The 27,914-nt window shown below is 46.5% G+C and overlaps 2 protein-coding genes across 2 annotated transcripts in view; both read right to left on the bottom strand.

Moving 5' to 3' along the window:
* Positions 1-2,236, bottom strand: part of NUAK1 (NUAK family kinase 1) — a 52,573-nt gene extending 50,337 nt beyond the window's left edge. Inside the window, exon 1 of the mRNA XM_035126913.2 lies at positions 1,536-2,236. Coding sequence (XP_034982804.2) covers positions 1,536-1,952 — 417 coding nt within the window. The 5' untranslated portion in view covers positions 1,953-2,236. The remainder of the gene's footprint in view (positions 1-1,535) is intronic.
* A 16,486-nt stretch (positions 2,237-18,722) lies between these two features.
* On the bottom strand, positions 18,723-26,741 carry CKAP4 (cytoskeleton associated protein 4). The gene is made up of 2 exons (XM_035126519.2): positions 25,966-26,741; positions 18,723-21,446 (listed from the first exon to the last, which is right to left on the bottom strand). Exons 1-2 carry the CDS (start codon positions 26,338-26,340, stop codon positions 20,121-20,123), a joined length of 1,701 nt encoding a protein of 566 aa, XP_034982410.1. The 5' UTR covers positions 26,341-26,741; the 3' UTR covers positions 18,723-20,120.
* Between the last annotated feature and the right edge of the window lie 1,173 nt (positions 26,742-27,914).

The raw sequence follows: 27,914 nt of genomic DNA, 5'->3' as shown, positions 1-27,914 counted from the left end.
AATTCCTTGTAGTAGTAGACCCTACAGAAATATGTTTGTGCTTTTAGAGGTGAGAAAAGAAAAGCACTTTGCCATATTTATTAATACAAGTAAACACTATCCTGAGCTAGTCAGTATGTTGGAACAATGTAAAATCAAGCCTAGCATTTTAATCTTAAAATAAATAGAGATTGGAAACAAGGCTGGTTTCCAATGAAGCTACAAAGTTACATCTCTGTTTCAAAGCAAATTGAAAAAGAATCAAAAGCATTCTTTTAAAAATAATAAATTTAGATGGATGATGTTATTTAAAGGCAAAACAACACATTATCTGGAAACGATACACTTGGCACTGTAAAAAAAATAATCTATAACTTAACCTAGATGCATGTAATATGACTCAGTGCTTTAAAATATCGTGCATTCAAAGTCAGCATTTGCATACATCTCTGCTTTGTTTAGCTATCCTCTTAACAATTTAACAAAAGGAAAGTATAATACATAACACAAGCTTATCTGCGTATAAAACCATTTAAATATAATTTTCATGCTGTATTAGAACTTCTTTTTTCACTGACAAATAACACTGCTGAAAAGCTGCAGTCTGCCTGGAAGACTTCATAAAAGTATAGGCATAGGTGACTCAAATACAGAACCAACCCACATGAGCTGGAACACAGGTCCACTAATAGATATTAAATGGCAATGCAGAAAATAGCAATGCTTCTAGCTTATTGCACAAACATTTCACATCTGCCCATGAGATCTCCTGTGACAGAAGAACAAAAAAGTTGGGCTGGAGTTACAGTACAATGCCACACCGGGACAGCTGTGCTTAAGCTGTTAGCCGCAGACACAGATGAGCCAAGTGGACTCTAAAGCTCACTGAGGTAGAGTAGCAGCATCAATGTGTTTGTTTAAAGAGGTCAGTAAAGTTCAGGTCATAAAAACCAGCAATGAAGTGTTTTGGTTTAAAGGAACTCTAAGCTGAATAGCATTTTCTGTTTAGCTTACTAGGAAACACAATACATTCCAGGGAACTTTGTATGCCCACTTTGAAAGAACAGAAAAAGGACTGATCAATTGGGGGGGGGGGGACTTGGAGAAAAGGAAAAACTGCTCAAGAAGTCAATGTACATTTACAAACAATACTAAAAAAAATTCCTAACTAGTCTACACCTGACAGTTATGATTTAAGAGAGATAGGATATTAGCAAGTTCTAGGTGCAAATACTTTGGGAGAAATCAGACTTCACAAACACACCCCGGAATAACTCCTGAATCGCATAACGGCGTGGCGGGGAGATCTACATCAACACACACACACACACACACACACACACACACACACACACACACAAAAGTGGGAGCTCTAAAAAACAAAAGTTAGAAAAAGTTGAAGGGCGGGGGGAGAATTCAGTTGTGAGGCCGGACACGCCATGAAGGGAAACGCTCAGGAATGAGTGCAATGCACAGCAGCTCCCCCACCCCACCCCGACCATGACATCTCTCCATCCGGAGCATCTCCAACAGCCCTCGCCTTCCGCAGCCCTTACCACTCTGCCGGAAAACCTCTCGATGGCCCTCTTGACTTTGCCGTAGGTGCCTTTGCCCAGCGTCTCCTGCAGCTCGTAGCGATGCTTCAGGTTGTGCTTGTGGTGGTGCCGCTTCACCCCTTGCTGCTGCTGCTTCTTCAGCTCCGGAGGGGCTGCTGCTGCTACGCAGGGGGCGAGGGCGCTGCCGGCCGAGGCAGCGGGGGCAGCGGCTGAGCCCTCCGAGGCGGGAGCCTCCCCGGCGGGCTCTTCCACCATGGCTGCTGCTGCTGGTGGCGGCGGCGGCGGCTTTGCACTGGCTGCTGCGGTTGCTTGGTCGCCGGCCGGCTCCCCGGGAGCCCCAGCATCCGCCTGGCAGCAGCCTTGCGGAGGAGGAGGAGGCACTTCTGCGCTGCCGCCATCCAGCTCAGCCCCATCCATCTCCTGCTGGCGCGGCGTGTGCGCCGGGGAGGCACTTCTAGCCGCGCGGGAGGAGCCTCGGCGACCCTCCCTTCAGGCGGGGACCGCTAGGGCCAGCCCCACAACCATGGCCCTTTTCTTCTTTCCCCCACCCCACCCCTACGAGGGGCGGGGAAGGGGAGAAGGCGGCGCCCCTCGGCTTTCCTCCTCACCCGCGGCGGCGACTAGAGCGCATGGAGGCGGGAGTTTGGAGAGGGAGGAGGCGTCCCGCTTCGCTATAGCGGGCAAAGGAAGGGTCCCGCTCGCTCCTACCGTGTTTCCCACATTATAAGACACCGTCTTATGTTTATTTCACTCAAGAAAATAAGCCTATGGCTTATTTTCGGGGGGTGTCTTTTTTATTGTTACTATAAGTACGGTACCTCCTTACTGGGTCCTGCTGGCTCAGGGCTCGGGACGCGCAGCAAGCCGCCTCCTGCTGCTGCCAGATCCCGGAGGCGGCCTACTGGGTCTGGTTGGCCTGCATGGCCTGAAGCTGAGCGGCGGCAGGAGGTCCGCGGGTCCTTCCCTGCCACCAGGGCGCCGGCGGAAGCGCTGCTGGTCCCTTCCGTGCCGCCGGAACGTCGTGGGCTGCATGGCCCGAAGCTGAGTGGCGGCGGGAGGTCCGCGGGTCCTTCCGCACCGCCGGGATGACGGATGGCAGTGGGAGCACTGCTGGCCCCTTCAGCCGGATGAAGGAAGCGGCCTGCCGGGTCGGTGCCCAGCAGCGCTGCGCGGAGCACCAGATCGAGTCAGTGCCCAGCAGCCCCGAGCTGGATTGAGGAGGCGGTGCTCCGTGCAGCGCTGCTGGGCGCTGACTCTGCAGGCCGCTTACTCGATCTGCTGCTCCGCGCGGCGCTGCTGGGCACCGACCCGGCAGGCCGCTTCCTTGATCCGGCGGAAGGGGCCAGCAGTGCTCTCGCCGCCCGTCACCCCGGTGGCGCGAAAGGACCTGCGGACCTCCCACCACTGCTCAGCTTTGGGCCATGCAGCCCACGACACTCCATCGGCACGGAAGGAGCCAGCAGCGCTCTCGCCGGCGTCCGGCGCCCCTGCGGCGCGGAAGGACCTGCGGGCCTCCCGCCGCCGCTCAGCTTTGGGCCATGCAGCCCACGACACTCCGTCGGCACGGAAGGAGCCAGCAGCGCTCTCGCCGGCGTCCGTCGCCCCTGCGGCGCGGAAGGACCTGCGGGCCTCCCGCCGCCGCTCAGCTTTGGGCCATGCAGCCCACGACACTCCGTCGGCGCAGAAGGAGCCAGCAGCGCTCTCGCCGGCGTCCGTCGCCCCGGCGGCGCGGAAGGACCCGCGGGCCTCCCGCCGCCGCTCAGCCTCAGGACATGGAAACTGGCAGGGATGGGGGATGGGGGAGCGCTTTCCCTCCTCCGCATCCCTCCGTGTAACTCTACCCTGCCAGGCGAGCGCTTGCGCTCTAAAGGAACGCAACAAGGTATGGCTTATTTTCAGGGGGTGTCTTAGATTTCACAACTGCTTAAAAATCCTGCCCTGGCTTACTTTATGACTACGTATTAAAAAGGGGGAAACACGGTAGGTCTTCTTCCCTTCCGTCGAGGCCGGAGAGAGGAGCCCAAGCCTCCCGTCGCTGCTCTGCCCGCGAAGCATGAGGCTCCCGTCGAGGCCTCCCCCCCCCGCGCCTTTAGGTATCCTCCTCCTCCTCCTCCTCGGGGTTACATTTGGCGGCCGGCGCTGGTGTGGTGGGAGCGGCCGAGCGGAGCCCCCTCTCCGTGCTCCCCCTGCCAGCGAGGCCGCCGCGGTTGGCTCGCCTCCACCTGGCTCGCCCCATGCCCTCCTCAGCCAGCCCCTCGGAACTGGGGGTGTCTTCTCGCTGTCTCTGGGCTGGCAAGGGCTTGGCCTGGAGGAGGAGCCGTTCCCCGAGACTAGCGGATCTTCCTCCCACCCGCCCGCTTTTCGCCTTAGAATTGGGCGGGATCTCTTAGGGCAGCCGCCGCCGCCGCCGCCAGAAAGGGGGGCGCGTCGGCTCGGGGGTTAGAGGTGCCAGATGGCCGTTATTGCGGCGCATTCCGCTTTGTTCCACAGCGCGGCGGCTATTGGGCCTCCTTTCCTCCAGAGTAGGGAGCAGGCTGGAGTCCCTTCGCGATGTGGGGCAACAGAAGAAGTTGCGAGTGCTTAGAGCGCTCTCTCTGTTTACAGGTAGGTAGCCGTGTTGGTCTGATGCAGTCAAAACAAAATAAAAAAATCCTTCCAGTAGCACCTTAGAGACCAACTAAGTTTGTCATAGGTATGAGCTTTCGTGTGTGTGTGTGTGTGTGTGTGTGTGTTTCCTCCTACAGTGCGTTGCAATGCTCACGATCCGTTATTTTTTAGGATGGATACGAAATGCAAGCAGCAAGTTGATGGTAGATTTAAGGGCAGCTATGTGTAAAAATAAATAAAATCAAGAGGACCTCAACTTCTACGTTTTCCTGTTTCCCTTGCCAGAAGAAAACTTCAGGTTGCCGTCTCTCGAATGGAGAGGCCATAAAGAGAGAATATGCTACAAATCCAAAAGGATCATGCCACGCTAGTGTACACAATGGCGCAGGCGCATCCCCATCCACCTGTGTTCTGTTCTAAAGCACCAGATGGATACAGTAAGCCCTCAACTTAGACAGGGGCTACATCCCAGGGTTAGCATCGAAAGCCAAAATTGCATATAGTCGAAACCTTGGGTGCAGTGGCAGGTGGGAGTGCCAAAATCATTTTTTCCCCAGAACCCCACCCCTCTCTCTATATATACACTGTATTTTCCTGCGTATAAGACTACTTTTTAACCCAGGAAAATCTTCTCAAAAGTCAGAGGTCGTCTTATACGCCAGGTCGTATTTCTTAAAAGGCAAGTATATCCCAAACTCTGTATTTTAACTGGGAAAGTTGGGGGTCGTCTTATACGCCCAGTCATCTTATACACCGGAAAATACAGTATATATATTCCCAAGTGCGTAAAGCTAAATGTGGATCTGCTGGCTGCTGTTTGATCTCTCTGTGGCTTTTGATGCCACTTACTATGAACCAGCTCTTTGAGGTGGGTATTGGAACCCTTTTGCACACTGGTTCCACTCCTACTTACATGTCATGTCCAAAGAGTTGTATCCGGAGACTATTTTGGTATCTTGCAGGTGTGATTTTCTCCCCACTGCCCTTTAACATGAAGCCACTGGGTGCATTTGTTCAGAGGTTGGTGGTGGCAGAGTTGTGATGTCATCAGTACGCTAGTGATAAACAGCTCTTACTTCTCCAAGGCATAAGTCAAGAGAGTTTGTGCATGGACCATTATCCGGGTGTGATGGTGAAGTGGATGAGGTCCAGTAAGCTGAGCTTGAACGCTGGAAGACGGAGGCACTGTGGGTTTGTGGTTCCCATGTTCGGAAGATTGGCCAATTGCCAATTCTGGATTGGGAACTGCCTATGAAAAAATAGGTGCATAGTCTATGGGTGCTCCTGGATCCATCTTTATTGCTGGAGGCGCAGGTAGCCTCAGGTAGGAGTGCCTTTTCACCAGCTACAATTAGTACCAGCTATGGCCGCTCTTAGACAAGATAGTCTAGCTGCGGTGATTCATGCATTGGCTACCTCAAAACTTGATTATTGCAGTGTGTTGATGTGGCAGATGAAGGTGGTTCTGCTGTTGCAGATACACAGTGGCATTTCTTCTCTCTGCACTCCTCCCAGCAGTCATTCCTCCTCTGGTCACTGCTACGGACACACATCTCTCTCCAGGCACTGCAGTCGTCTGCAAGGGATTCCCGCACAACAGGGTTGATGTTGCCAGCCTCCATGTCACATTTGTTTGTTGTTTAGTCGTTTAGTCGTGTCCGACTCTTCGTGACCCCATGGACCATAGCACGCCAGGCACTCCTGTCTTCCACTGCCTCCTGCAGTTTGGTCAAACTCATGTTCGTAGCTTCGAGAACACTGTCCAACCATCTTGTCCTCTGACGTCCCCTTCTCCTAGTGCCCTCAATCTTTCCCAACATCAGGGTCTTTTCCAAGGATTCTTCTCTTCTCATGAGGTGGCCAAAGTATTGGAGCCTCAGCTTCACGATCTGTCCTTCCAGGGAGCACTCAGGGCTGATTTCCTTAAGAATGGATAGGTTTGATCTTCTTGCAGTCCATGGGACTCTCAAGAGTCTCCTCCAGCACCATAATTCAAAAGCATCAATTCTTCGGCGATCAGCCTTCTTTATGGTCCAGCTCTCACTTCCATACATCACTACTGGGAAAACCATAGCTTTAACTATACGGACCTTTGTTGGCAAGGTGGTGTCTCTGCTTTTTAAGATGCTGTCTAGGTTTGTCATTGCTTTTCTCCCAAGAAGCAGGCGTCTTTTAATTTCGTGACTGCTGTCACCATCTGCAGTGATCAAGGAGCCCAAGAAGGTAAAATCTCTCACTGCCTCCATTTCTTCCCCTTCTATTTGCCAGGAGGTGATGGGACCACATTTGCAGACATCTTTGTAACATAGAGTTGGTCTGCCAATGGTCACTGAAGCATTCTTATTTTAAATAAAACTGTTTTAGAGTTTAGGGCAACCAGCCAAGAATTTACATGGTTATAAATGTTTATTTTTATTTTTAATATCAGTTTTTCCACCATAAAATTGTGCTTGTTTTCCAGTAAATGTGCTTAGCATCAGGTCAGCAGAAGCAAACTCCACTTTATTCCCATAGACAGAATGGTGTTATGATTTTAAAATATAAAAGGAGCCCTGATCAGTCCGGCCATAGGCCCATTTAGTCCAGCATCCTCTGAGATTCTGAGAACCCTGCACTCTCCCTACTTGTGATTCCCAGGAATTGGCAGCACACAACCATCATGGTTAATAGCCATCGATAGCCTTATTCACCATGAACTTGTCTAATCCTCTTCTAAAGCTATGATTTAAGTGAGATTTTAAAATGTGAAACTGCACATGGTCAGAGCATTTCCTTTTTTAAATTACGGTAAAGTTGGCAACGTATCGTTTGTTTCCTTCAACATATCAGGAATGTAGAAGAGTGGCAGGAGGAGAGAAACTTTAATTGTGCACCTCACACAAAAAAACTAAAATGTGTGCTTCCCAGCTGAAGTAATACACCTGGCCATCTAACTCCTGCCCTGCAAAAAGCCGTTAAGTCCAGAGTCTAAAATGACCTAGCCTGACCACTGTGCATCAGGCAGTCACCCTCTGGGTCTGCCCTGAATCTCCCACCAACCAGCTTTGTTGAATGACCACGGGTTCTAGTGTCATGAGAGAGGAATAAACACTTATCTCTATCCATTTTCTCTATATCATGCATAATTTTATACATTTATACATATGTTCCCACTTCTTTGTTCATTTTAGCTAAAAAGCCTGAAATGTAACCTTCCTTCTCAGGGGAGTTACTCCATTTCCCTGAGTCTTATGAGTGAGACAGCAATGGGACCACTTTCAATTTTTTTTAAAAAAAAATATCTATATTGGTACACTTATGAAATAGCTCACTTACCTCCTTCCCTTTGGTACTTCTTTTTATTTCCATTTATAGATGATCATGATATTAAATACTGAATACAAGAAACAAGAGTCCATGGGGATAATCAAGGCTTACAATTGTGTACAGTATATGCCTCTGTGTGTGTGTGTACACACATTGTATTCATGCAGACTGGATTTTTTAAAATCAAAAAAATCCTTCCTGATTTTCCTTGAACATGATTTATTTTTCACAGCAACACATCATTAGCTATAAACTGAAGTTACAGGGCTTCCAGTCCTAATACAAACTAAAAAGTGTGGAAATATCCAGTACAGTCTTTCAGCACCCCATTTGCATTCTACTCTTCACTCTCCTGCTTTAATTGCTTTCCTGGAACAGCGAACAAATCTGCCCAGATCCTGAACAAACACATTCTGTGGCATGCAGCAAAACACCTTTGCTTTTTGAGCCATCTTTTTATTTCACAAAAATTTGCCAGGCAGGATGGGCTACGTTCGCCCCAGATATCTACATCTGGTGCAAACATTAATGAGAGTTTAAACTGGAGGAGAGTTGGGCATGGGCAATTCAGCCTCAGCACAGGAAGTTGGATCAAGTGGCTGTCCAAATTATTTCCTGCTCTGTTAAGCCAGTTTAAGTATGCAGTGTTGGTACAGCCTAAGTATGGACTATGTCTATGGTCCAGTTGCATATTCCTGCACTGTAGGAGGGTTGAACTAGATGATGCTCTGGGTTCCTTTCAACTCTACAATTCTGTGATTCCAGAAGTGGTTGCAGCCTAATGGCAAATTCCCTAATGCCTTACACCCAACTTAAGTGGGGTTTGGATTGCAGACACAGTATCTTTCCTCCAGTTCTAACCAGTAAAGTACACAATGGCACACAGGGTTGGGTTTTGTAAACTTGTCCAGTGTAATCACAAAAGATCAGCCTTCTCCAACCTGGTACTTTCCAGATGTTTTGAACTACAACTCCCATCAGCCTCGGCTAGCAGCTGAGTCCCACTTTGTGTGTGGGTACCATTTTGGCTACATAAGCAATGTTACTCACAATCTGAGCACTGGAAACAGAGAAATTATAGAACATGATAGAAACAATGGAAACATTGTGTACTGGGGGATTCATGCAGATAAGATATAGAAATAGGAGCAGCTAACATGCACACAAATCTTGGAAGTGGTGGCACTCTGGTAACAAGGTTGAAAATAGCTGAGTAGTAAATTAATCTTGTGCATTTTTACATGCGAACTTGAGATGTAAACTTTTGTTCAAATCTTTCTAAACACTCATTTTCCATGTTGTTTATGTAGCAAATCTACTATTTTAACTAATGGCTAACCTCTTGGCACTGGTGCTGGTCCAGAAAAAAAGCACAAAGTGGATTCAGAACAGAACAGAACTGAACTGTACTCTCTCTTTTTTGCAGTGTCCCAAGGGATTGGTTGCCTAAATAAAGCATGGAGCAGAATCAATGCAAGGGAGCAGAGAGGGTGCTTGGCCCCAAGCTGCTAGGGCCTAGCAACACCATATCTGCTGATTCTGCCCTGCAAATTTCCCCCACCCCTCTTGATGAGCTTACTTCAAATCTTGTTTCAGGATATAACCACAAGCATGCTTTTAAAAAGAAACTCTAGTGTGTAGTTCCGCTCTCAGACAACAATAATGTCTTCTCAACCCCTCCTCCACCCCACTGCGCCAGCAAATAAGTATTTAAGTGGAAACATACTGCCCAGAATCCAAAGAACTGGCCAGCTAGTTTTGCATCCCCAAGGAAGCTTTGAACTTCAATTTTGTGATCAAGCAGACACCTTCTGCCACATGGAAAACTGCTTTTCAAACTGGGGAGGAGAAAGGGACTTCTAAAGGTACCGTAGCTTGTGATGCAGCATGTGGTATATACTCTCCTTTTTTAAAAGCCTGAAATCTCGCTGCATCATGTAATTTAGGCCAAGCTGTTTGCCTCTCAGAAAGCTTCCAGACTTTTGTTTTTTGGAGGTGGGATTCAATCACTCATGGGGAAATTCAGGCTGCACAGTTAAAGTTGATTAGTGGTCTTGCACAACAAATCTGCTTTCCTTACTCCAAAACAGAACTTATTGCGAAAAGGAAGGCAATGGGGAAATGCAGTGGGAAGTGTGGCATAACGATTGCTAGATGCAACTCCATATAACCTCCCTGTAAACAAATCGGAATGAATTCTAGGTAAAGAGCTGGTGTTTTCTAAGCTCCCTGCAAACTTTGTGCAAACAAATCAGGTTGAATGCTCAATGAATACTTCTGAAAGCAATTCCCGAAACTGGCTGTTGTTGCACTAGTGCAAAATCACAAACATATTGTTATGGTTTATATTGTCTCAGGTAGATGTACAGGTGCAAGTGTTTTGCATCCTGCTGCTATGGAAAGGCAGGCAGGTGGAGGAAGAATTATTTGTTGCTCATCAAACCGTAGTGGGGAAGGAAATAAATGAACTCTCAACATGTTTGTTTCTCTAGCTCCACCTGGTGGTGGGAAACATTTTGTGCCAAGCAGAAAATCACACCATTATGAATATTCTGACATTTTTGTGGGCCATGTCCTTTCTCTTTATAAACTGGAAATTGTTTCATTCAACTCAGAAAAATTAGAATGTTTTTAAGGGAGAAGTGTGTCCATTATCATGGAATAAATAAGTAACACCAGATGCAACGCTGAGAAAAGTGAACAAATGATATTTGTAATAAATAGTCTTGCAGGAGAGATTCAAAGTCCAGTTTAAGAATCATAAGACAGGAGACAAGCAGGGGCCTTGAAGTTGCCCATCCCCAGTTAGAACATGGACCCCAGCAGACTAAAAAAATGCATACTGTATATAAAAAGAGTTCATAGATCCATCTTTGGATTGTCATTGATAAGCAATATCCTCTACATATTTGTATCATTTCTCATAGCTAGATCTTGTAATTAAAAAACCCCAAAACTGATTTTAGAAAAACTAATTGAGATACAAACCTGGAACAGAGAAAGTGTTTGGAAGATCTAGTCGATCCCCCCAAGGAATAACAGAAGTGGGAAATTCAATTTATTAAAGGAACAGGTATGTAATTCCCTTGAGCACACAGCTATGACCTCATTATAGCTCTTAGCACATGTATGGAATCTGTGTGCTTGGTAAGGAAAAAGTAAGGGCAATTAGGTCACAATAAACCAAACAAATGAAGCTCAGTAATGCCTCAAAACGGGGCAATATTTAACTAGAAGAAGAACAGTTGCTCACCTGTGGGCATTACAAAACCCTGCCTAAGGCAGGCATGAGGGAACTTTTCTAGTATGAGGGCCACACTGCTTCACAGGAACCTTCCAAGGGCCACATCCCACTGGTGGGGAGGGTGGGAGCAACACATGCTGCGTTCCACCCATGCAAAAATCAGATTCTACACACATCTCTCCATCCAGCAAGCAAGAGGCAATATCTCCAATGGCACATTCAAAGTTCTGGTTTTGACCTATAAAGCTTTTTACAGCTCAGGACCACAAGAACTTCTGGAAAACCTTTCTCACATTCTACTAAGACCCATCTGCAGGTCCCCATGAAGCTCACTGAATGACTAGTCACAATCTCCCAGCCTAACCTACCTCACAGGATTGTTGTGATGATAAAATTTGGGAGGGGGGAATCATGCGTGTGCCACCTTCAGCTAGGAAGAATGGCCAGATAAAAAGGTAACAAATAAATAAAAATCGTGGCGGGTGTGTTACTATTTCTCATTGTATTCCAGGATGAGAATGTAGAAACCCAGCAGCTTACGATTTGGGTGGTCCCATTTTCCTTTCGAAAGGATAAGCACTCAACCATCTGCTTTTGTTTTTTGAAGGAATGATAGCTGTATAAAGTTGGGGAAGAGGATGCCTGCAAGGTAGCTGTGGCAAGTGAGGCGTTTGAATCGGATAGCCCTACCAATTTTGAATTAGACACAGTAGTAATTTTGCCCATAAGTTTTCTCAAACGTCTGTAGAGGCTAAGGACATGTTGTAGGAGGAGGTGGCTTCAGGCACCAGGCCTGCTGGCAGACCATCTCAACGTTAAAAAATTGTCTGCAAGCAAGACATGAAGGCTGCCAGTATCAACCCCACCATGTGAGAATCACAGCTGCCAAGTTTTCACTTTTCTCGCGAGGAAGCCTATTCAGCATAAGGGAAAATCCCTTTTAAAAAGGGATAACTTGGCAGCTATGGTGAGAATCCCTTGCAGACGACCGCAATGCCTGGAGACAGGCAGGTCATGAAGGAATGACCGCTGGGAGGAGTACTGAGAAAATAAATGTTGTGGTGTATTCGCAGCAGCACAACCAGAGGCCTTCATCTGCCCCAGCAGCAACAAAACATGCCTCTCCCAAATCAGTTTCTACAGCCACAGCAGGCGCTGCAACTGTCCAACGGTTAGATTTCACCCCCAAAGGTGCACTCATCCATTATTTCCCGAGACAGATGAATGCCAACAACTTTCTCAAATGGAAAATAATTTTGTGCCCCAGGAGGTGATATCTGTCTGTCAAGGCAGACAGATATCAACTAATATTTGCTCGTTGTTGCAGCTCCACAACAAACCCAAAGAGTATGTTCTCCCTTATGTGGGGTAAACCAATGCAGAAATGACATTATTTTTATGACATTATGGCCATGGCCAAGTCAATGCAGCTATTAATGTCCATTCAACAGCTCTGTTAGCAGGTTTGTGATAGGGAAAAATTCAACCGGTACAGCTTTCTCCTGCCACTACTTCAAGAAAGACAATGACAGTTGAATGTCTCCCTTGCTCCTGCCACTACGGTATTAAAAGTACACAGCCTCCTTTGAGGGAAATATGTATTTTATTTTATTTTTTAAACTGTCAACCTTACTAATAATACATATAAATTCTTTAAGCCACAGTGTGTATACATGATTCTTTAACAAAAATAATGAAGGGATGTAGAGCCGGGACATAATGTTTACAGCAAAATGGCATCAAAAGTTCACTTTGAATTCACAAACGAATTCCAAGGAAATTGTTAATCACAGCATGCTTATGCTTTCTGCCCTGTCTCATAACTTTTAGGGTTTCATTCCACCGCAGACCATCGTGGCCTGGGTAAGAGAGAGTTCTCCACTGGAATGTTGTATATTTATGTCTAGCTTGCAGGAGAAAATCTTTCTAATGCTGACCTAGTTATAATAACCCACCCATTGTCATTATGGAGGAATGGAAGAGTGGGTGGGGATGACTAACACTTCAACCAGGCAACTCCCCTCCCCTGCCCAACAGTTCAGCCTGCTAAAATTGAAAGCTCTCCCTTTCATCTCCTCCGCAGCAAAGTCACAGAGGAATAGTCTTCTGAAACCAAACCATCCCCTTCAACTTTGCCCACTTGAAAAGCCGGACACAAAATCTTGCATTCAAAGTTACTAATACTCAGAGTAGACCCACTGAAATCATGGACATCACATGACTAATTTTGGCCTATTAACTTCAGTTGGTGTCTTCCATGTAGGACTTACTTGCATTTAAAAAAAAACACCCTTGTATCAAACCTGAGCATTGTTAAATCTATGGGTGTCCACCTGGTGTGGTGCTGACTTTTTCAATGATGGTTCCCTAGGTAGTTGCAGATTGCCCTCCCTAGTGAGGTGCGCCTGTCTTCATCATTATTAACTTTTAGGAGGAATTTTAACGCATTCCTATTTACCCAGGCATTTAGTGCCTAAAGAATACTGTCCCTGGCAACCTCAAGGTCATTGGATGGAAGTAAGTTTTTAATCACTTTTAGAATGTTTTAAACTGGAACTGCTTTTAGATGTTTTAGGTGTAATTGTGGTCAGATTGTTTTGATCCATTTTCAAATGTTTTTAATATCTCCCTGGACTCCCCTTTGGGAGAAAGGAGGGATATGAATGCAAGTCAATTAATAAATATACATTATCTTGGACAAGTAGGTCAGCAGGAAGTGGGGTCAGGGCTCCGGCAAGCCAGTGAACCACTTGAAGGTCTCTATAACCACCATGTAACTGCTAGGATCTCTTACTTGCGAGTAGGACCCTGGCAGAGACACATACCCAACTGGCATGTTCTCTCCCTCCTGGTAGATCATTTGGGAGCTTCAAAAGCTTTCTCCAGCCCGAACATCACAGCGGCTGATGCCAACTGACATCAGCACACTTACGGATCCACAGAGTTTGCAGATTAGCATTTGGCTCATTATTTTATTTACATATAAACACACGCGGAGCACTGCAACATGGCTCCCTCTCTCTCTAGCATCAGACAGCAAAGAGGAAGATCGAAGGACAATAGTCCCACTTCAGGAAACAGAGTAACACAAACATCCTGTTTCCATCACTCCGACTCTGTGGAATGAAAACATACACCAACTTGTGATGCACAACAATCCCATGACAGCAGACAAGGGGAATGAATCTGCAACAGTAACCACATCTGCCGTGAAAATGAAAGTGGTGAAAGGAGGCAAACTTCCTGTTTGGGTTACTGCTTCTTTACTCTGTGCCTTTAGCAAGCAAGCAGGAAGTTGCATGGCTGTAAGAGAAGCCTCGCTTCACCAGACCAAAACCCTATCTAGTCCAGCATCTTATTCTAACAGATGCCAACCAGATGCAGGAAGGAAGACCCGAGCACAATAGCACAGTCCTCACCTGTGGTACCCAACAAGTGGTATGCAGAGGCATACTGTCTCTGATGCTGCAGGTAGAACATATGCTAGTAGCCACAGATAGCCTCGTCCTCTATGAATATACTGTATTGAATCTTCTTTTTAAAGCCATCCAGACTTGATGGCCACCATGACATCTGGTGTAAAAGGCAGCAGTTCAGCAAGGGGTAGCTTCAGCCACTCTAGAAGCCATTGATGGAAAGGGTCACATAAAGTTAGTATAACTTTAAAATATAACTGTTAGGAGAGGAAAAAGCACATGTCTTGTGGCACTTAAAAGACTTATGGCACAAACTTTCATGGAATACAGTTCACTTCATCAGATGCATTTTTTTCCCTTAGGGATGCAGATGCTGTGGTCCTCCAGATATTGTTGGTCTCAAACCTCCATCAGCCCCAGCCAGTATGACCAATGGCTAGGGGTGATGGGAGTTGTGGTCCAGCAACATCTGGAGGACCACAAATTCCCCACCTCTGAATTATCTTGTGGATTCTAGTCCAGATCACTAAAACACATGCCATAAGTGAATTTTTTTAGTCTTTAGGGTGCCACAAAACACTTTTGCTTTTCTTCAAAAGGCTAGCACAGCTTCCCAATGGAAGTCACCTTCAGAAAATGATAGTGTTTATCAGTTAGCTTACTATAGAGTCAACAAGTGCTTATGACAACTCTGGATGTGTATGGAGAACTCTACATTCTCTAAGTCCATATGTGTTTTCACGTATTTTTATATGGTTTTCTATTTTCCATGTTTTCCTGCAATCTTTAGATGAAAGGTATTTTAGAAATATAATGAATACGCTTAGCAAAACCCAAGAATTCTATTTTAAAATGCTGTTACAAATATTGCCACTGGATGGCAGACTTTAACTGTTCAATTCTCAAGTTATTTCTAAGGGCGGCCTGCACAAAGTTTGGCAGACTTCAAACTTGCTGGATTCTTCTTGTTGTTGTTGTCCTCTTCATCTTTTGAAGCTCACCAACTGGTGCCAAACAGTAGCTCCGGGAACAGACATAGCATTAAGGAGCAGGGAGCACATGCTCCATCCAGGGATTTGTTATAAAATTGGCCATTGGTCCATCTAGTTCAGTATTGTCTACACTGACTGGCAGCAGCTCTTCAGGGTTTTGGAAATGTCAGCCAGCCCTAACTGGAGACACCAGGAATTGAACCTTCTGCATGCAAAGCAGATGCTCTACCACTTTGCTACAGCCCTTCCCCAAGTTTAGGCTCACAGTCCTTTTCCACAAGTATCCACTCCTGGTTTTCTTCCAGACATTATTTATTTCAGGAGTCTGTTTTAGTAGGGAGAGGAGGGAGGGGAAGGAATATTTTATTACTGCTGCTGTGAAACAAAGGGGATTGGAAACCTTGGGCCGTTACTACCACGATAGCAAATACTACGCCTGGGGAAAGGGCAGATGTGGCCCTCCAGGACTCTGTATCTGGCCCTCGGGACTCTCTGTAGACCACATACTCTCCTGAGCCACACCCTTCACCAGTTATCCTTTGCATCATCTTTTGGGTGCTTTTTTTGGGGGGGGGACATCTTAAACTCTTGGTTGCCTCAGTGAAGAACTGAGGTGTGTGAATGTGAAGAAACAAGCTTATCGTACAAAGGTAAAATTCACATCTATTTCTCCATGCACTTTTGCCTCTGACCCCACCCACCACTGACATGCGGCCCGCATAAAGGAACATGGCCATCAATTTCCCACTCACAATCTTACTGCACATCACCCACAGATCTGACTTCTCCTCATCCCTGGCCTAACAGGTTGAATTAACTGCAGAAACAAAAGATAAGTCCTACTGGTATACAGGTTTGCCATGTCCAGATTAGAAAGGCAAACTGTTTTGCAATTAACTGTTATCATTTAAACTGCTAGCATTGAGAAGGAACCCCATCGAAGAAGAGAAAAGAAGTAAGAAGGACTCTTACTTGGTTTATTTTTTTCCCTTGCGACTTCCTTGTAGAAATAGCTGGGCATGTGTCGGAAGGGATGAATTTCCTTCATAAGCATAAATCACCTAACGGGTGAGGTAATCACAAATGCAAGGTCAAATGAGCCAGTTGCTGTGGTAATGGCTAGTAGCTCTAGCTATATCTATGTCATTAACATATGTCAGCTAGTGTAGTTGGCCTTGGGATTAGAGATTGTATCTGTATCTGAAAAGCCTGCAAACTGGGACTTGTTTTTCCTCCTATGATTTCACCCAGAGCTGTTTGCTGTGTGTCTATTCCTTCTCGCATTAACATTGCTGACTTTACTCCTGTGTGGCGACTTTTACTGCAAGCACAACCTAGATCCACACTTCCTCTGCATGTGTGTCTTCTCTCAGATTCCCAACATTCCTTTATGCTAATCCGCCACAAACAACAGTAAACTTTAAAAACTTCATTATCACTCATGGATATCTGGGAGCAAGTCTTCAGTGTCCTCTATGTACAGCTTCCTTTTTCCTCCTCATCACTTGCAGAGCACACTCCCTTTTTTGACGCAGTGCTGTTTCATGTTTAGTGTATACAGTTACATTACTTCAAGGCTGTTGTTTTCTAAAATGTACTCCTGCTGTTTATCTTGACCAAGGCCAGCCCAAGACATTTTGCTGCCTGAGGCGAAGGATGATACGTCCTCCTACATTCCATCTGCAGAAGCTGATCAGCCTGGCAGCTGAATCGGATTTCAGTACTTGGGACGGGACAGTGTCCTCCCAATGTCAGAGGGCAACGGACTAGCTATTGTGTGGGGCAGGTGGTGGGGCAAACGCAGAACTATGTCCTCCACAGAGGAATAGCCAGGAGTCTGTCACCCACAGCCCCTAACATTTCCTACCTGAGGCAGCTGCCTAATGGTCAGGCCGGCCCTGATCTTGACAGCTTAAGATAGGTAAGGTTGCAGGCTGAACAAGATATATTCTCCCATTGCTTCTGTAGCAACCTTTCCATCAAAGTCTTGCCATCAGTCTAGTCTTACAACAGCATATGTATTGCACTTTGACAGCCCAGGCTGAGATTCCCGCATAACAAGGAAGCTTTCTGGATGACCCCACCCCCACCAAGTCGTTTTCAGTTTATCCAACTTCTGAGAATTTGTGGGTTCATGTACACCTGACTCAGCTCTTTGCACAGAGGTTGGGCTGAAAGTAACAAATTGTTATAGGTAAACAGCTGTCAGGATGCGGGTGGCGCTGTGGTCTAAACCACAGAGCCTAGGGCTTGCCGATCAGAAGGTCGGCAGTTTGAATCCCCGCGACGGGGCGAGCTCACGTTGTTCAGTCCCAGCTCCTGCCCACCTAGCAGTTCGAAAGCACGTCAAGTGCAAGTAGATAAATAGGTACCACTCCAGCGGGAAGGTAAACGCAGTTTCCATGCACTGCTCTGGTTTGCCAGAAGCGGCTTTGTCATGCTGGCCACATGACCCGGAAGCTGTACACCGGCTCCCTCGGCCAGTAAAGCGAGTTGAGCGCCGCAACACCAGAATCGTCCGCGACTGGACCTAATGGTCAGGGGTACCTTTACCTTTAAATAGCTGTCACAGCACAGACTAGAACCAAGGTTTGAATAACATGAAGCAGGGCAAAGATGTAAAGGAGGATTTTTTCCCCAGAAATCTGGCTTCTTCAATGGAGCTTACTCCAGAAAATATGTGCGTAAGATTGTGTCCTCAATCAAGAAGTTATGCTTTTGAGCTTACCAAGACAAGCATCTAAAAGAAGGAAAACGTAAAACACAACTGTGATTCATTTGTTTGCACACTTGCTGGGAGAGGAGAACCAGCAAAGTTATAAAGATCTGGACTCTGAAACTGTGCAGTCTGACAGGCTGAGCTTCCAATTCGGAATCCACTTTCCCTTTTCAGATGTGTGCACAAATTTGCTGAAAAAGCCTTGAACAGCAGCCCAAAAAATGTTTTGGAAATTCCATTTCAGCTCTGGAATTCTTTCATGAGGGACATGGAGGGCACTGAATATCCCGTCTTCCCCTTCAGGGCTAAATAATGACAGGAAAGAGATGAATTGATGTGATGAGCAGGAGCAAGATGAGAAGAAGGGCTAGTGGAGGGAAATGAAAAACAAAGCACAGGCAAAAGAGAAACATTTTCTATCGTGGTTATATAAACCACTTAGCTGTTTCTGTTGACTATTGGAAACACCGGTAAGCAAAAGCTAGGCTGGAAGAATCTGAGCGGTGCCAATTCAGATCCACAGCTGGCCTGATCCACAGCTCTGGACTAATGGACAGACTGGAACGCACAATGTTCAGAAAGCACATAAAAACCAGTGAACTGCAGTCCAAAGAAAGCATTATCAAAATACATTTAGAAGTGTGCATTTGGAGAGGAAAATGCATTTAGGAATGTGTATTTAAATGTGAATTTTCATGCAGCTTTGAAAAGTTAGCATACAAGGGATATGATTTATTGCTCGTTTTGGGTGTTCATCCCCCCACTTCCCGAGTCAGTCTCCAGCCCACCTTCTCCCAGTGCACACTCGTCAGCCTCCTGCCAGTCCCTGACCAATTGCTATCCCCACCTTCCACAAATTTGCAGAAGCACTTTCGTATTGCATCCCAAAAAATGTTTGCGATATACATTAACAGAAATTCCAACTGTTTATTAGGCATTACAGATACTGGGAAAAGTTAATTTCACAGTCAACTATACCATTGTTCAAGACTCATAAAAGGAAAAATCAGTGAAGAGCAGCTTAGGAAAGTAACAGCTGATCTCAATACCATGGATCTTCCTTGGCTTTTAAGGCTTAGGGTCCCGTGGAGGCAGTTTCTGAATACACACATTGCTGGCAACATCGGATATGGCCAGACATCTTCTCTGTCTCCATCACCCCTGGTGCTGTGCTGTTTCCAAAAATAAGTGCTAACCTCTTTGTACGCGAAGAGGTCTTTATGTGCAGACCTTAAGAACGCTTCCAAAAAAACCAAAAAGCCTGTTCCTAAAATTAGGTACCTTTCTAAACATACAATTTTTTTAAAAAGTGAAAAACAAAAATGCAAACATTTTCTAACGGAAGTAAAACAAGGATCCAGTCCATGTTCAGTGGTTCTTAAAAATGAACAACAGTTTTTAATACTTCTCATTCTTTCAACATTTGCCCACACCCAAAGTTATTTCTAATATATAAAAAATCAGGCTGAGGTCCAATTCTATTTCACCGAAGTCAACAATAAGATCAGGCACTTCGTGTGGATCTTAGTAATACGTATTATACCTTGCTGCAGCACAGAGGACATGTTAAAAACGAATTGGGGTGTGGGTGGGTGTGGAAACAATTCTGCGTTCTCTACCCACTCTTTTTGGCATGACAATCAAAATGGCACATTTTTATTTAACTGGTTGGTTTCATTTCCCTGACTTGTTTCCTATAGCTCCCTGCAGAACGAATTAGGGCATCACAACTGAAAATAAACCCAGCCTTCAATCCAGAAATGGTCCCAACAAGACTGGTTGATGGCTAAGTTCTATCCATTATTGCCATTTTTTAATCCACCTGGGACAATTCGAAAGCACCAGAAGATGTGTGCTCTTTGGAATAGCAATACTGGTTCTAAGAGCTGCAAGGTAGCCTCAACACAATATTGGGGAGTCCACACCCTGAATTGGATTACACAGTAACATTTTTCTTCTTATCAGTGAGCAGAGCCCTACACAGACTCAGTTGTATGCACAAGGCTCCTTCCCCCATGTTTGCCAATGGATCAAGGCAACAGTTGTCATAATTTGGCTTCCTCCTCTTGTACTGTGAATTAAACAGCAGAAGCAAAACAATTTGTCCTAGCAACTGAAAGAAAGAAACAAACAAAAATCACGGGAGCCTAACTAGAAAGTGTTATGATTGTTATAACGGCACCAACAGGTTTTAGCTTCAAACCCACCAATATTCCATGTTCCCCAACAACAGCAACAAAACTCTTTGGCCTATGAAAACTATTTTTGGTTTTGCAGTTACACATGCTCTACACTAGGTAGCTAAACCTTTTCATGTATCTTTTCTACTTTCACAAACAACCTGTCCAGGTCATTCTTTATATCCTCTAAGGAGCTCTTCAGTGACTGGACGTCATTCTCGTTGGTTTCTATTTTCACAGAGTAAGCAACCAGACTGTCAACTGCAGTCCTGAGCATTTTTAAGTCGGATTCAGCCTGGCCGAGAGAAGATCGCAGCTCATCAACAGAACCTACCACAGAAGAGAGTTCCCCTAGATTATCTCTGGATTGCCCTGCATCCATTTGAGGCTTTTCTTTATCCAGCAGAGCACGGACCTGTTTCTGGATGTTATCAAGTGCATCAGCGTTGTTTGGGAAGTCGCTCACGCTCCTCCTTAGCTCCTCAACATCACTGTACATGGAGAGCTGAGATTCACTAAGGCTCCTTACGGTATCTGTCACTGAGCGCACCTCTTTCTCTAAATTAGCCTGGATGGAGCCGAGCTCTTCCTCTAAAGCAGCTAGCTTGCTGTCATACTTGGAGAGAAGAGATTCCATCCCTTCAGTGTGCTGTGCAGATGGTGACCTCAAAGCCTCAAGGTTCTCTTCTATAGACCTGAACCTGGATTCAAATCCTTCACTCTTCATTTGCAGAGTTGCTACGATGTCTCTGGGTAGAGCATCACCTTCTTGTGCATTGGCAGAAGTCTTGATGTGGAAGAGATCTTCCCGGAGTCTCTCAAGCTCACCAGGGAGATGTCCAATAGCCTCTTCTGCTTTAAGAACTTTATCTTGTAGAGCTTGTAATGAAATGTGCTCTGCATCAGCCACCTCTTTGAACTTTTCGTGCTCCTGCTTGAGATTGACAAGTTCTTTGACTTCGGACAACACATCCGATTCCATCCAATCTATCATACTTTTCAAGGACTCTATAGTCTTCTCTTTTGCTTCCATGGACGTTTGCATCTCGTCAACAACGCCTTTCAAAGCATGAAGTTCGTGTTTGTACACCTCTGCTTCACCTAGGGAAGCCACCTTCATTTTCACTTCATTGATTTCCTCTTGGCTCCGTTTCTGAACATCTGTGAATTCAGCAATATTGTCGTTTATCGACCTAGTTAACTCAGTTAGCCTGTCTTCCACAGTGTTCTCCAGCGACGTGAAATCTCGCTCTCTGGCGTCTTTTACAACGTGGATGCCATCTGACAGGTCTTTCAGAATTTCATTTTGCAGTTTCTGAAGAACCTCACCAATGCGAGCGATCTCTCCCTCCCCTTGCCTAACAGCCTTTTCCGTGACTTCTTGCTTCTGCTGAGCATTTTTCAGCGTCAATTCGAAACCTCCAAATGCAGACTGAAGAGACTGCACCTAAAAGAGAAATGCACATATAGATAAATCTAGACATGGCGTACGCACCACAGGAACTTCTACAAGGCTCACAGGAAGTCTGATGGGGGAAATGAGCAGTGGAATGGAACAAAGTGAGCAGAACTAGTGGACAAAAATTAATGTGAATTCACGTGCATTTCTGCACAAACCTATGTTGATGCACCCATGATTCAATCATTTAGACTAAGAAACTTTCCAATTCAAATAATAATAGAATTGTAGTGTTGTTGGAAGAGCCCTGAGGACCATCTAGCCAAATACAGCGATTGAGCCTGCAACCTTGGCATAATCAGCACCATGCTCCAACCAACTGAGCTATCCAAACGTGTTTTGTCTGGGGTGCTTATTGCTTTAACTTCCTCCATTCAGCAATACTGAAGAATAGCAGAACAGGGACAGGAATCAGATCTGTCTCCCCACGTAAATTGTGTGCTAACGTCTCGATCCGGACGGAGAGGCCGGCGGGCGGTTGGCGAGTCTGGGCCGTGCCTTAGTGTGTGGGCGGCGAGGCTTTGGATTGGCTGGCACCAATCAAAGCCCAACTCCCTTCCTCCTCAGGGTGGGGAGAAGCCAGGAGGAGGGAGGGAGGAGGCGGAGCCATGGGGGGCGGAAGGCACCGGGGGGGGGATTGCAAAAAAATGGCGCAGCCCAAACGATCACGCCGATCCAAGTGGCGATTCCAGGACCACCCACAGGCAGGATCCAGAGGGCAATTGGGCCTGACCTGGCCCGCGGGTCTTAGTTTGCCAACCCATGTACTAGAGGCCCAAGTGGCCTATGTGGCTAGAAGTGCCTTTTATCAGATCTGTCTGGTTCGCCAGCTATGGATGGTCCTTGACAGGGACAGCCTGACTGCTGTAGTCCACGCTTTGTTACCCTCAAGTCTGGATTACTGCAATGAGCTCTGGATGGGGCTGCTGTTGGGCTTGGTTCAGAAGCTCCAACTAGTGCAGAATGCAGCAGCCAGACTGCTGATGGGAACACATGGCCGACATGTGACACCATTGTTAAAACATCTCCACCAGCTGCCCATCTACCACCAGTAAAACAGTAAAAACTTGAATAGTAAAAAAAAATTAAAAAATTAAAAGGTTGCGATCCAGACAATCCCAAAATCCATGTTGGATTAAAATCTGCTGGGTTTCATATTTTCTCTGCAATTATGCACACTACTCACAAGAATCTGTGTGCACAGCAAGGGATTATGGTCCTTCCCTTAATAAGCAGCAATACAACAGAATAATGTCCCCACTGGGTGTCACTCCAGCAGAATGCAGACTTCCCTATCTTAATATTTAGAATGCCATGCTGGCACAAAACAAGGCATTAATTTAGGAGCATTATGGATTTTATCAGCCTTAGAAATGCAAATTTCTTCAGCCGTCCTTACTTTGTAGGAAGTAGATGTGGAGGACATTTTTTTAAAAAAACAAAAAAACTAAACTATCCACTTTCACAGCCAGCATTTACTCCGTGAGTTGGCAGGGTATACTCTCTGCCAAGGGCATGTCTAAATTCGTTCTTGGTAATAGTTAACTATAATGCAGAGTTAAATGGTTTCTATTTAATGCTTTTAACTTTGCAGCTGAACACTTTTAGGAGCCTGACCCCAAGGACAACTGGAGCTACACCAACTGAAGTATTCACACCATAAATTTGAAGCAACGTGATGCCACTTTTTTCAGCCGAAACTCACCAGAACTGTTCCAGCACCTCTTAGGTGGCCGCCCTTGCCATTATAAGAGAATAAGGGAGGTGTTCATGGTGAGTTCTGGCACCTCTTTTTATAGAAAAACAACACTGTTAAGACAGCTGTTAAGAGACCCAATTCCTCTCGAAGAGCTGCAATTCCCAGTATAGCCTACAAAGAGGGATTGTTTCTTTGTTTAACTGTAGCTCAGCGAAGGGAACAGCAGCCTCCTAAAAACTCTCAGCTCCCTTAACAAACTACAGTTCCCGGAATTATTTCAGAAACGCCACTTTATGTATGGTGCAAATGTGGCCTACGTGGTTAAAGCATATGAAGAACCATGTGTAGTATCCAACCATGTAGATTCTCTAGCACAAGAATGTCTACTTATGCAATGTGCCGTATTTTTCGCTCCATAAGATGCACCTGACCATAGGATGCACCTAGTTTTTAGAGGAGGAAAACAAGGGGAAAAAATATTTTGCTTCCTTGAATTGTCCTAGGCATAGCAGCCAACTCCTAGAGGCCTAGGTGCCTTTGCCCCCCCCATTAAATATTTGAGGAAGTCGTTGCTCCCCATGTTGATGGGCATTGTCATTCATATAGTGTGCACACACTTTGTTTTGAGATCAATTGCAGCAGTTCTCAACCTGTGGGTCCCCAGATGTTGTTGGACCACAACTCCCATCATCCCCGAGCTCTGGCCTTGCTAGCTAGGGGCGATGGGAGTTGTAGTTCAACAACATCTGGGGACCCACAGATTGAGAAAGGCTGATGTGGTATGTGAGGTGGGGCTTACCTGCCCCCCCCATATTTTATTCAAGTTGGAAGAGGGAGGGAGGGAAGGAAGGGGTGAGAGAGTGAAAGAAAGAGAGACAAGGAAGGAAGGGGTGAAAGAGAGAGGGAAGCAGCCCTCTCCGCTGTCACGGAAGCAGCCTGAAAACCGGTTTCCCACTGCGTACGGCTTTGGCTCTGGCCTTCACTCCATAGGACGCAGAGACTTTCCCCCTTCCTTTTTGGGAGGGAAAAGGTGCGTCTTATGGAGTGAAAAATACGGCAATTTCTCCCTGCAAAGGTGCTCAATTTAGGGGCACCCAGGGAGTGGGAAGGGAAGCCCCACTGCACCATCAGAAATCCTTGCCCTAGTAGATCTCCTTTGTTGGATACCACCCCTTAGGTTTCTTTTAACCAGCATTTGCCCACTTGGTGCCTTCCAGATGCTTGGACTACCAATTCCCAATAGCCAGTGCATCCATAGCCCAACATCTGGTGGACACCAGATTGGCAAAGGCTTCCCCCTACCTAAATATCATCTCACCCATTGCAGATGCCTTCTCATCAGAAGGTCCAGTCTGTACAATGTATGAATCAACCCTTTAATAGGCCAACCCTTTGGAATTCCCTCCCGTGACGTCTCAGACAAGCACTGCCCCTGTCATATACATGATCAGCACTTACAAAATACCTTTCCTTTTAAGTCAGGAGTGGAGATCCAGAGCAGGGGTCCCCGAACTAAGGCCCGGGAGCCGGATGCAGCCCGATCACCTTCTAAATCCGGCTGGCGGACGGTCCGGGAATCAGCATGTTTTTACATGAGTAGAATGTGTCCTTTTATTTAAAATGCATCTCTGGGTTATTTGTGGGGCATAGGAATTCGTTCATTTTTTTCCCCTCAAAATATAGTCCGGCCCCTCACAAGGTCTGAGGGACAGTGGACCGGCCCCCTGCTGAAAAAGTTTGCTGACCCCTGATCCAGAGGGTACCAAACTACAATTGCCATCAGTCCCAGCAAGCTTGGCCCATGGACAGAGATGATGGGAGTTGTAGTTCAGCAACCTCTGGGGGTCCAAATGTTCCCCACACCCTGATTCTTATCCTGGTCTGCATCTATAAGGATTTTGATTGTTTTTATTATTGATGTTTTATTGTTAAGGGCTTACGGATGGTTCATGGAAAACAATTCATAAGTTAATGAAATAAAAAATAAATAAAACAGGGGTGCAAGGCAAAACTGAAGGAGGGGCCTAGAAGTGGTCAAAGAGCCATACCATATCTTGCACAAGGGGCCATCCTTAGTGTAAATGAGTAAGTGCAACAGTAAGTGCAAAACAGTGGAAAGGCGAAACTGGCTTGATACTCCGTGCATGAGGACAAGTTTTGGAAGATTTTACGGTATACTGGATGACTGGATGCACCCCATTATCAGATTTAGGATGGGGATTTCCCAGACCCGAAAGGATACACGGTGCAAACAAAATCCACAGGAAGATGGGAATTGGCTGCTGAGGCCCAAGTGCTTTCCCTCCCAGAATTCTCCTTACAAGGAATAAAAACACTCCCCGGCAAAAACTGTTCACAATCCAAGCTTTCCCCATGATTCCATTCAAAGCAACTTTTGGCACCTCCAACTGGGATGCCACAAGTGCCAGGCATTTTACTGAACCAAGTCGCCTTGCAAAGTTTGCAGGTCCTCGGCCAACTTTCTCCTCCTCGCTTACATCCCTACCCCATCGCATTCACCAGAGGCCTCAGAGGGGGTGGGGAGACCATTGCAAGGCCTGCACTCAGCCCAGGGGTGCAGACACACATAATTTGTGAGACTATGTCTTTAATGGTCTTTGGGGGGAAGAGACCTCCAGAAGATGACTTCGATCACTCCACTTATTCCAAAACACAGAGCAAGGCCCTGGACTTCTGACCCAAAGTCCCACCCCGACGGCACCCCTCACCCCCCCCCGCAACTTCGCAAAAAGTTTTAAGAAAATGCAGAACCAGAGAATTACTATGGTGACCCTCCTCCCCCAATACCTTTTGCACAGCCCCTTCCAAGGCGCGGGCCAACTCCTCCCGCTGGCTCCCGAAGCCTTCTTGCCGGACGCTGATCCGGTTCACTTCCTCGGAGAGGCGATGGACATAGTAGCCCGAGAAAGCAGCCGCGGCTATGAGCGCGAGGGACAAGAGGAAGTTGAAGGCTTTGGCCAGGCTGCAGAAGGACGAGGATGACGACGAGGCTTTGCCTCCTCCAGCACCCGAGGCGCCTCCTTTGCTCCCCTTGGCGTGAGCCTGGTTTGGCTGCTGCTGCTGCTGCTTCTTTGCCACGTCATCGGGGAGGTTTGAATGGGCTCCCTTGTCGGACGGCGCGGAGCTGCCGCCCTTGCCGCTCCTTTGTTTAGCCGAAGACATGCTGCGCTCGATGCTGCTGGGCGCCGCGAGCCGCCGGACTTCGCCGATGATGATGGTGGTGGAACGTCGGTGCCTCTGGACGGCGCGGGCGAGAAAAGCAGGAGCGAGCGCGGCTTCGACACTTCCTCCCCCATTCAATCCGAGGCACGAAGGAAGGAGGGTGGGATGAAAGGAAGGAGGCAGGACAGGGGCTTCGAGCGCGCTTCTTCCTGCCCGCCCCTCTCCCAGCACCGCCCCCCAATTCCCTAACGCGCCCGAGAGGGTGGGAGGCGTGGAGGCTGCCACGCACACCAGGAGGGGGGAGAATCAGCCGCCCGAGGCTGGGTGGGGAGGCGGCCACGCCGCGGGATGCAGTTCTGCAGCTCGCTCTCATCCCAGCGGGAGGTGGGTCGTCCCGCACCCTTCCGCCGGCATAGGGAAAGGACTGCCATCCTAAGCAGGACCGCGGAGGAGGGCTTGGGGGGGGGGCTCGAAGGAGAAGCTTGGCTCGGGTCTCAAACCATCGCAGGAACGCGTTTCCAGGCGTGCTTGGTACTGCTGCTGCTGCTCCCCACCCCCGTTTAGTTCCGCGCGACTTGGCAAAATTGTAGATTTGGAAAGGATCACGTCGAGCCGGTTATCTAGTCCAACCCCCTGCAACCAGTCCCGGGCTTACATTCGGGCTGCAGCCCAGGGCCTTATAATCTAGCGGGGCCTAGGCCTTTTGCCGAATACTTTTTTTTTTAAAAGAAACGGGCAGATTTTACTATATAGGTCCAATTGCTTAGTAACATTAAACACGTGACAAATGAGTTAATGGCTGTTCTGGCTTTGTATATGATGGAATGCAGCGGTTCACAAACTTTTTTATCTGGGCCACACTTTCAGAATAAAAAATTATTCGTGCCACACTGAAATTTTTATTGATGAGAAATAGATTGGAAAACACACCCCAAAAATCCGAGGGGTACTTTATTTATAACATAGAACATGCTCTTATTTTGAAAAGATATCTATTCCCAAGAGTACTGTACTTAAAGAAGACGACTACTGGGGGAAAAGAGAAGAAGCATATGGTGCTTCTGTGATACTGGAGTGTCTGTGATACTGAAGTGTATTTGAAGTCTTGGGTAACTGATAATTTAGTTTGGCATCCTGTCTTCCCAGTAGGTGGAGTCATAAGCTCATGACTCAGAGTTGATTCTAACAAGGAGTAGGTTGGTCATAACAGCAAACACGGTGTTGATTGCATAATAGGCCTGTGCACATTTTTTACTACACTATTTTTTTTAATAGTGGCAGAAACTATGCATCGAGAACTTTCCATATGGAATGTCTTTCCTACAACATGGTGCTATGTTTAAATTTAACTCTGCATTCCAGAAGCAGGACCTTTTCAAACAACATTTTGTTACCAAACAAATATTTCATCCTTGGATCACACTAAAACATTGACAGTTCTGCAATATTTGAAATGCTTAGGGTGAGTGAGCATGGGTTTTCAGCATGGGTTTCTGAAAAATAGGTCATGTCAGACTAAATTGATCTCATTTTTTGACAGAATGACAAGCCTGGTAGATGAAGGGAATGCTGTG

Source organism: Zootoca vivipara, chromosome 10 (genome assembly GCF_963506605.1).
Source record: "Zootoca vivipara chromosome 10, rZooViv1.1, whole genome shotgun sequence".
In the NCBI taxonomy this organism is placed as follows: Eukaryota; Metazoa; Chordata; class Lepidosauria; order Squamata; family Lacertidae; genus Zootoca; species Zootoca vivipara.
Note: the sequence above shows the minus strand (reverse complement) of the source record. Positions and strands in the feature narration are given on the sequence as shown.

Coding starts and splice junctions, on each gene's coding strand:
- CKAP4 (XM_035126519.2), bottom strand. CDS start 26,340: ATGTCTTCGGCTAAACAAAGGAGCGGCAAGGGCGGCAGCTCCGCGCCG. Junction 21,447..25,965: donor TGGAAGGGGCTGTGCAAAAG/GTATTGGGGGAG, acceptor TTTCTCTTTTAG/GTGCAGTCTCTTCAGTCTGC.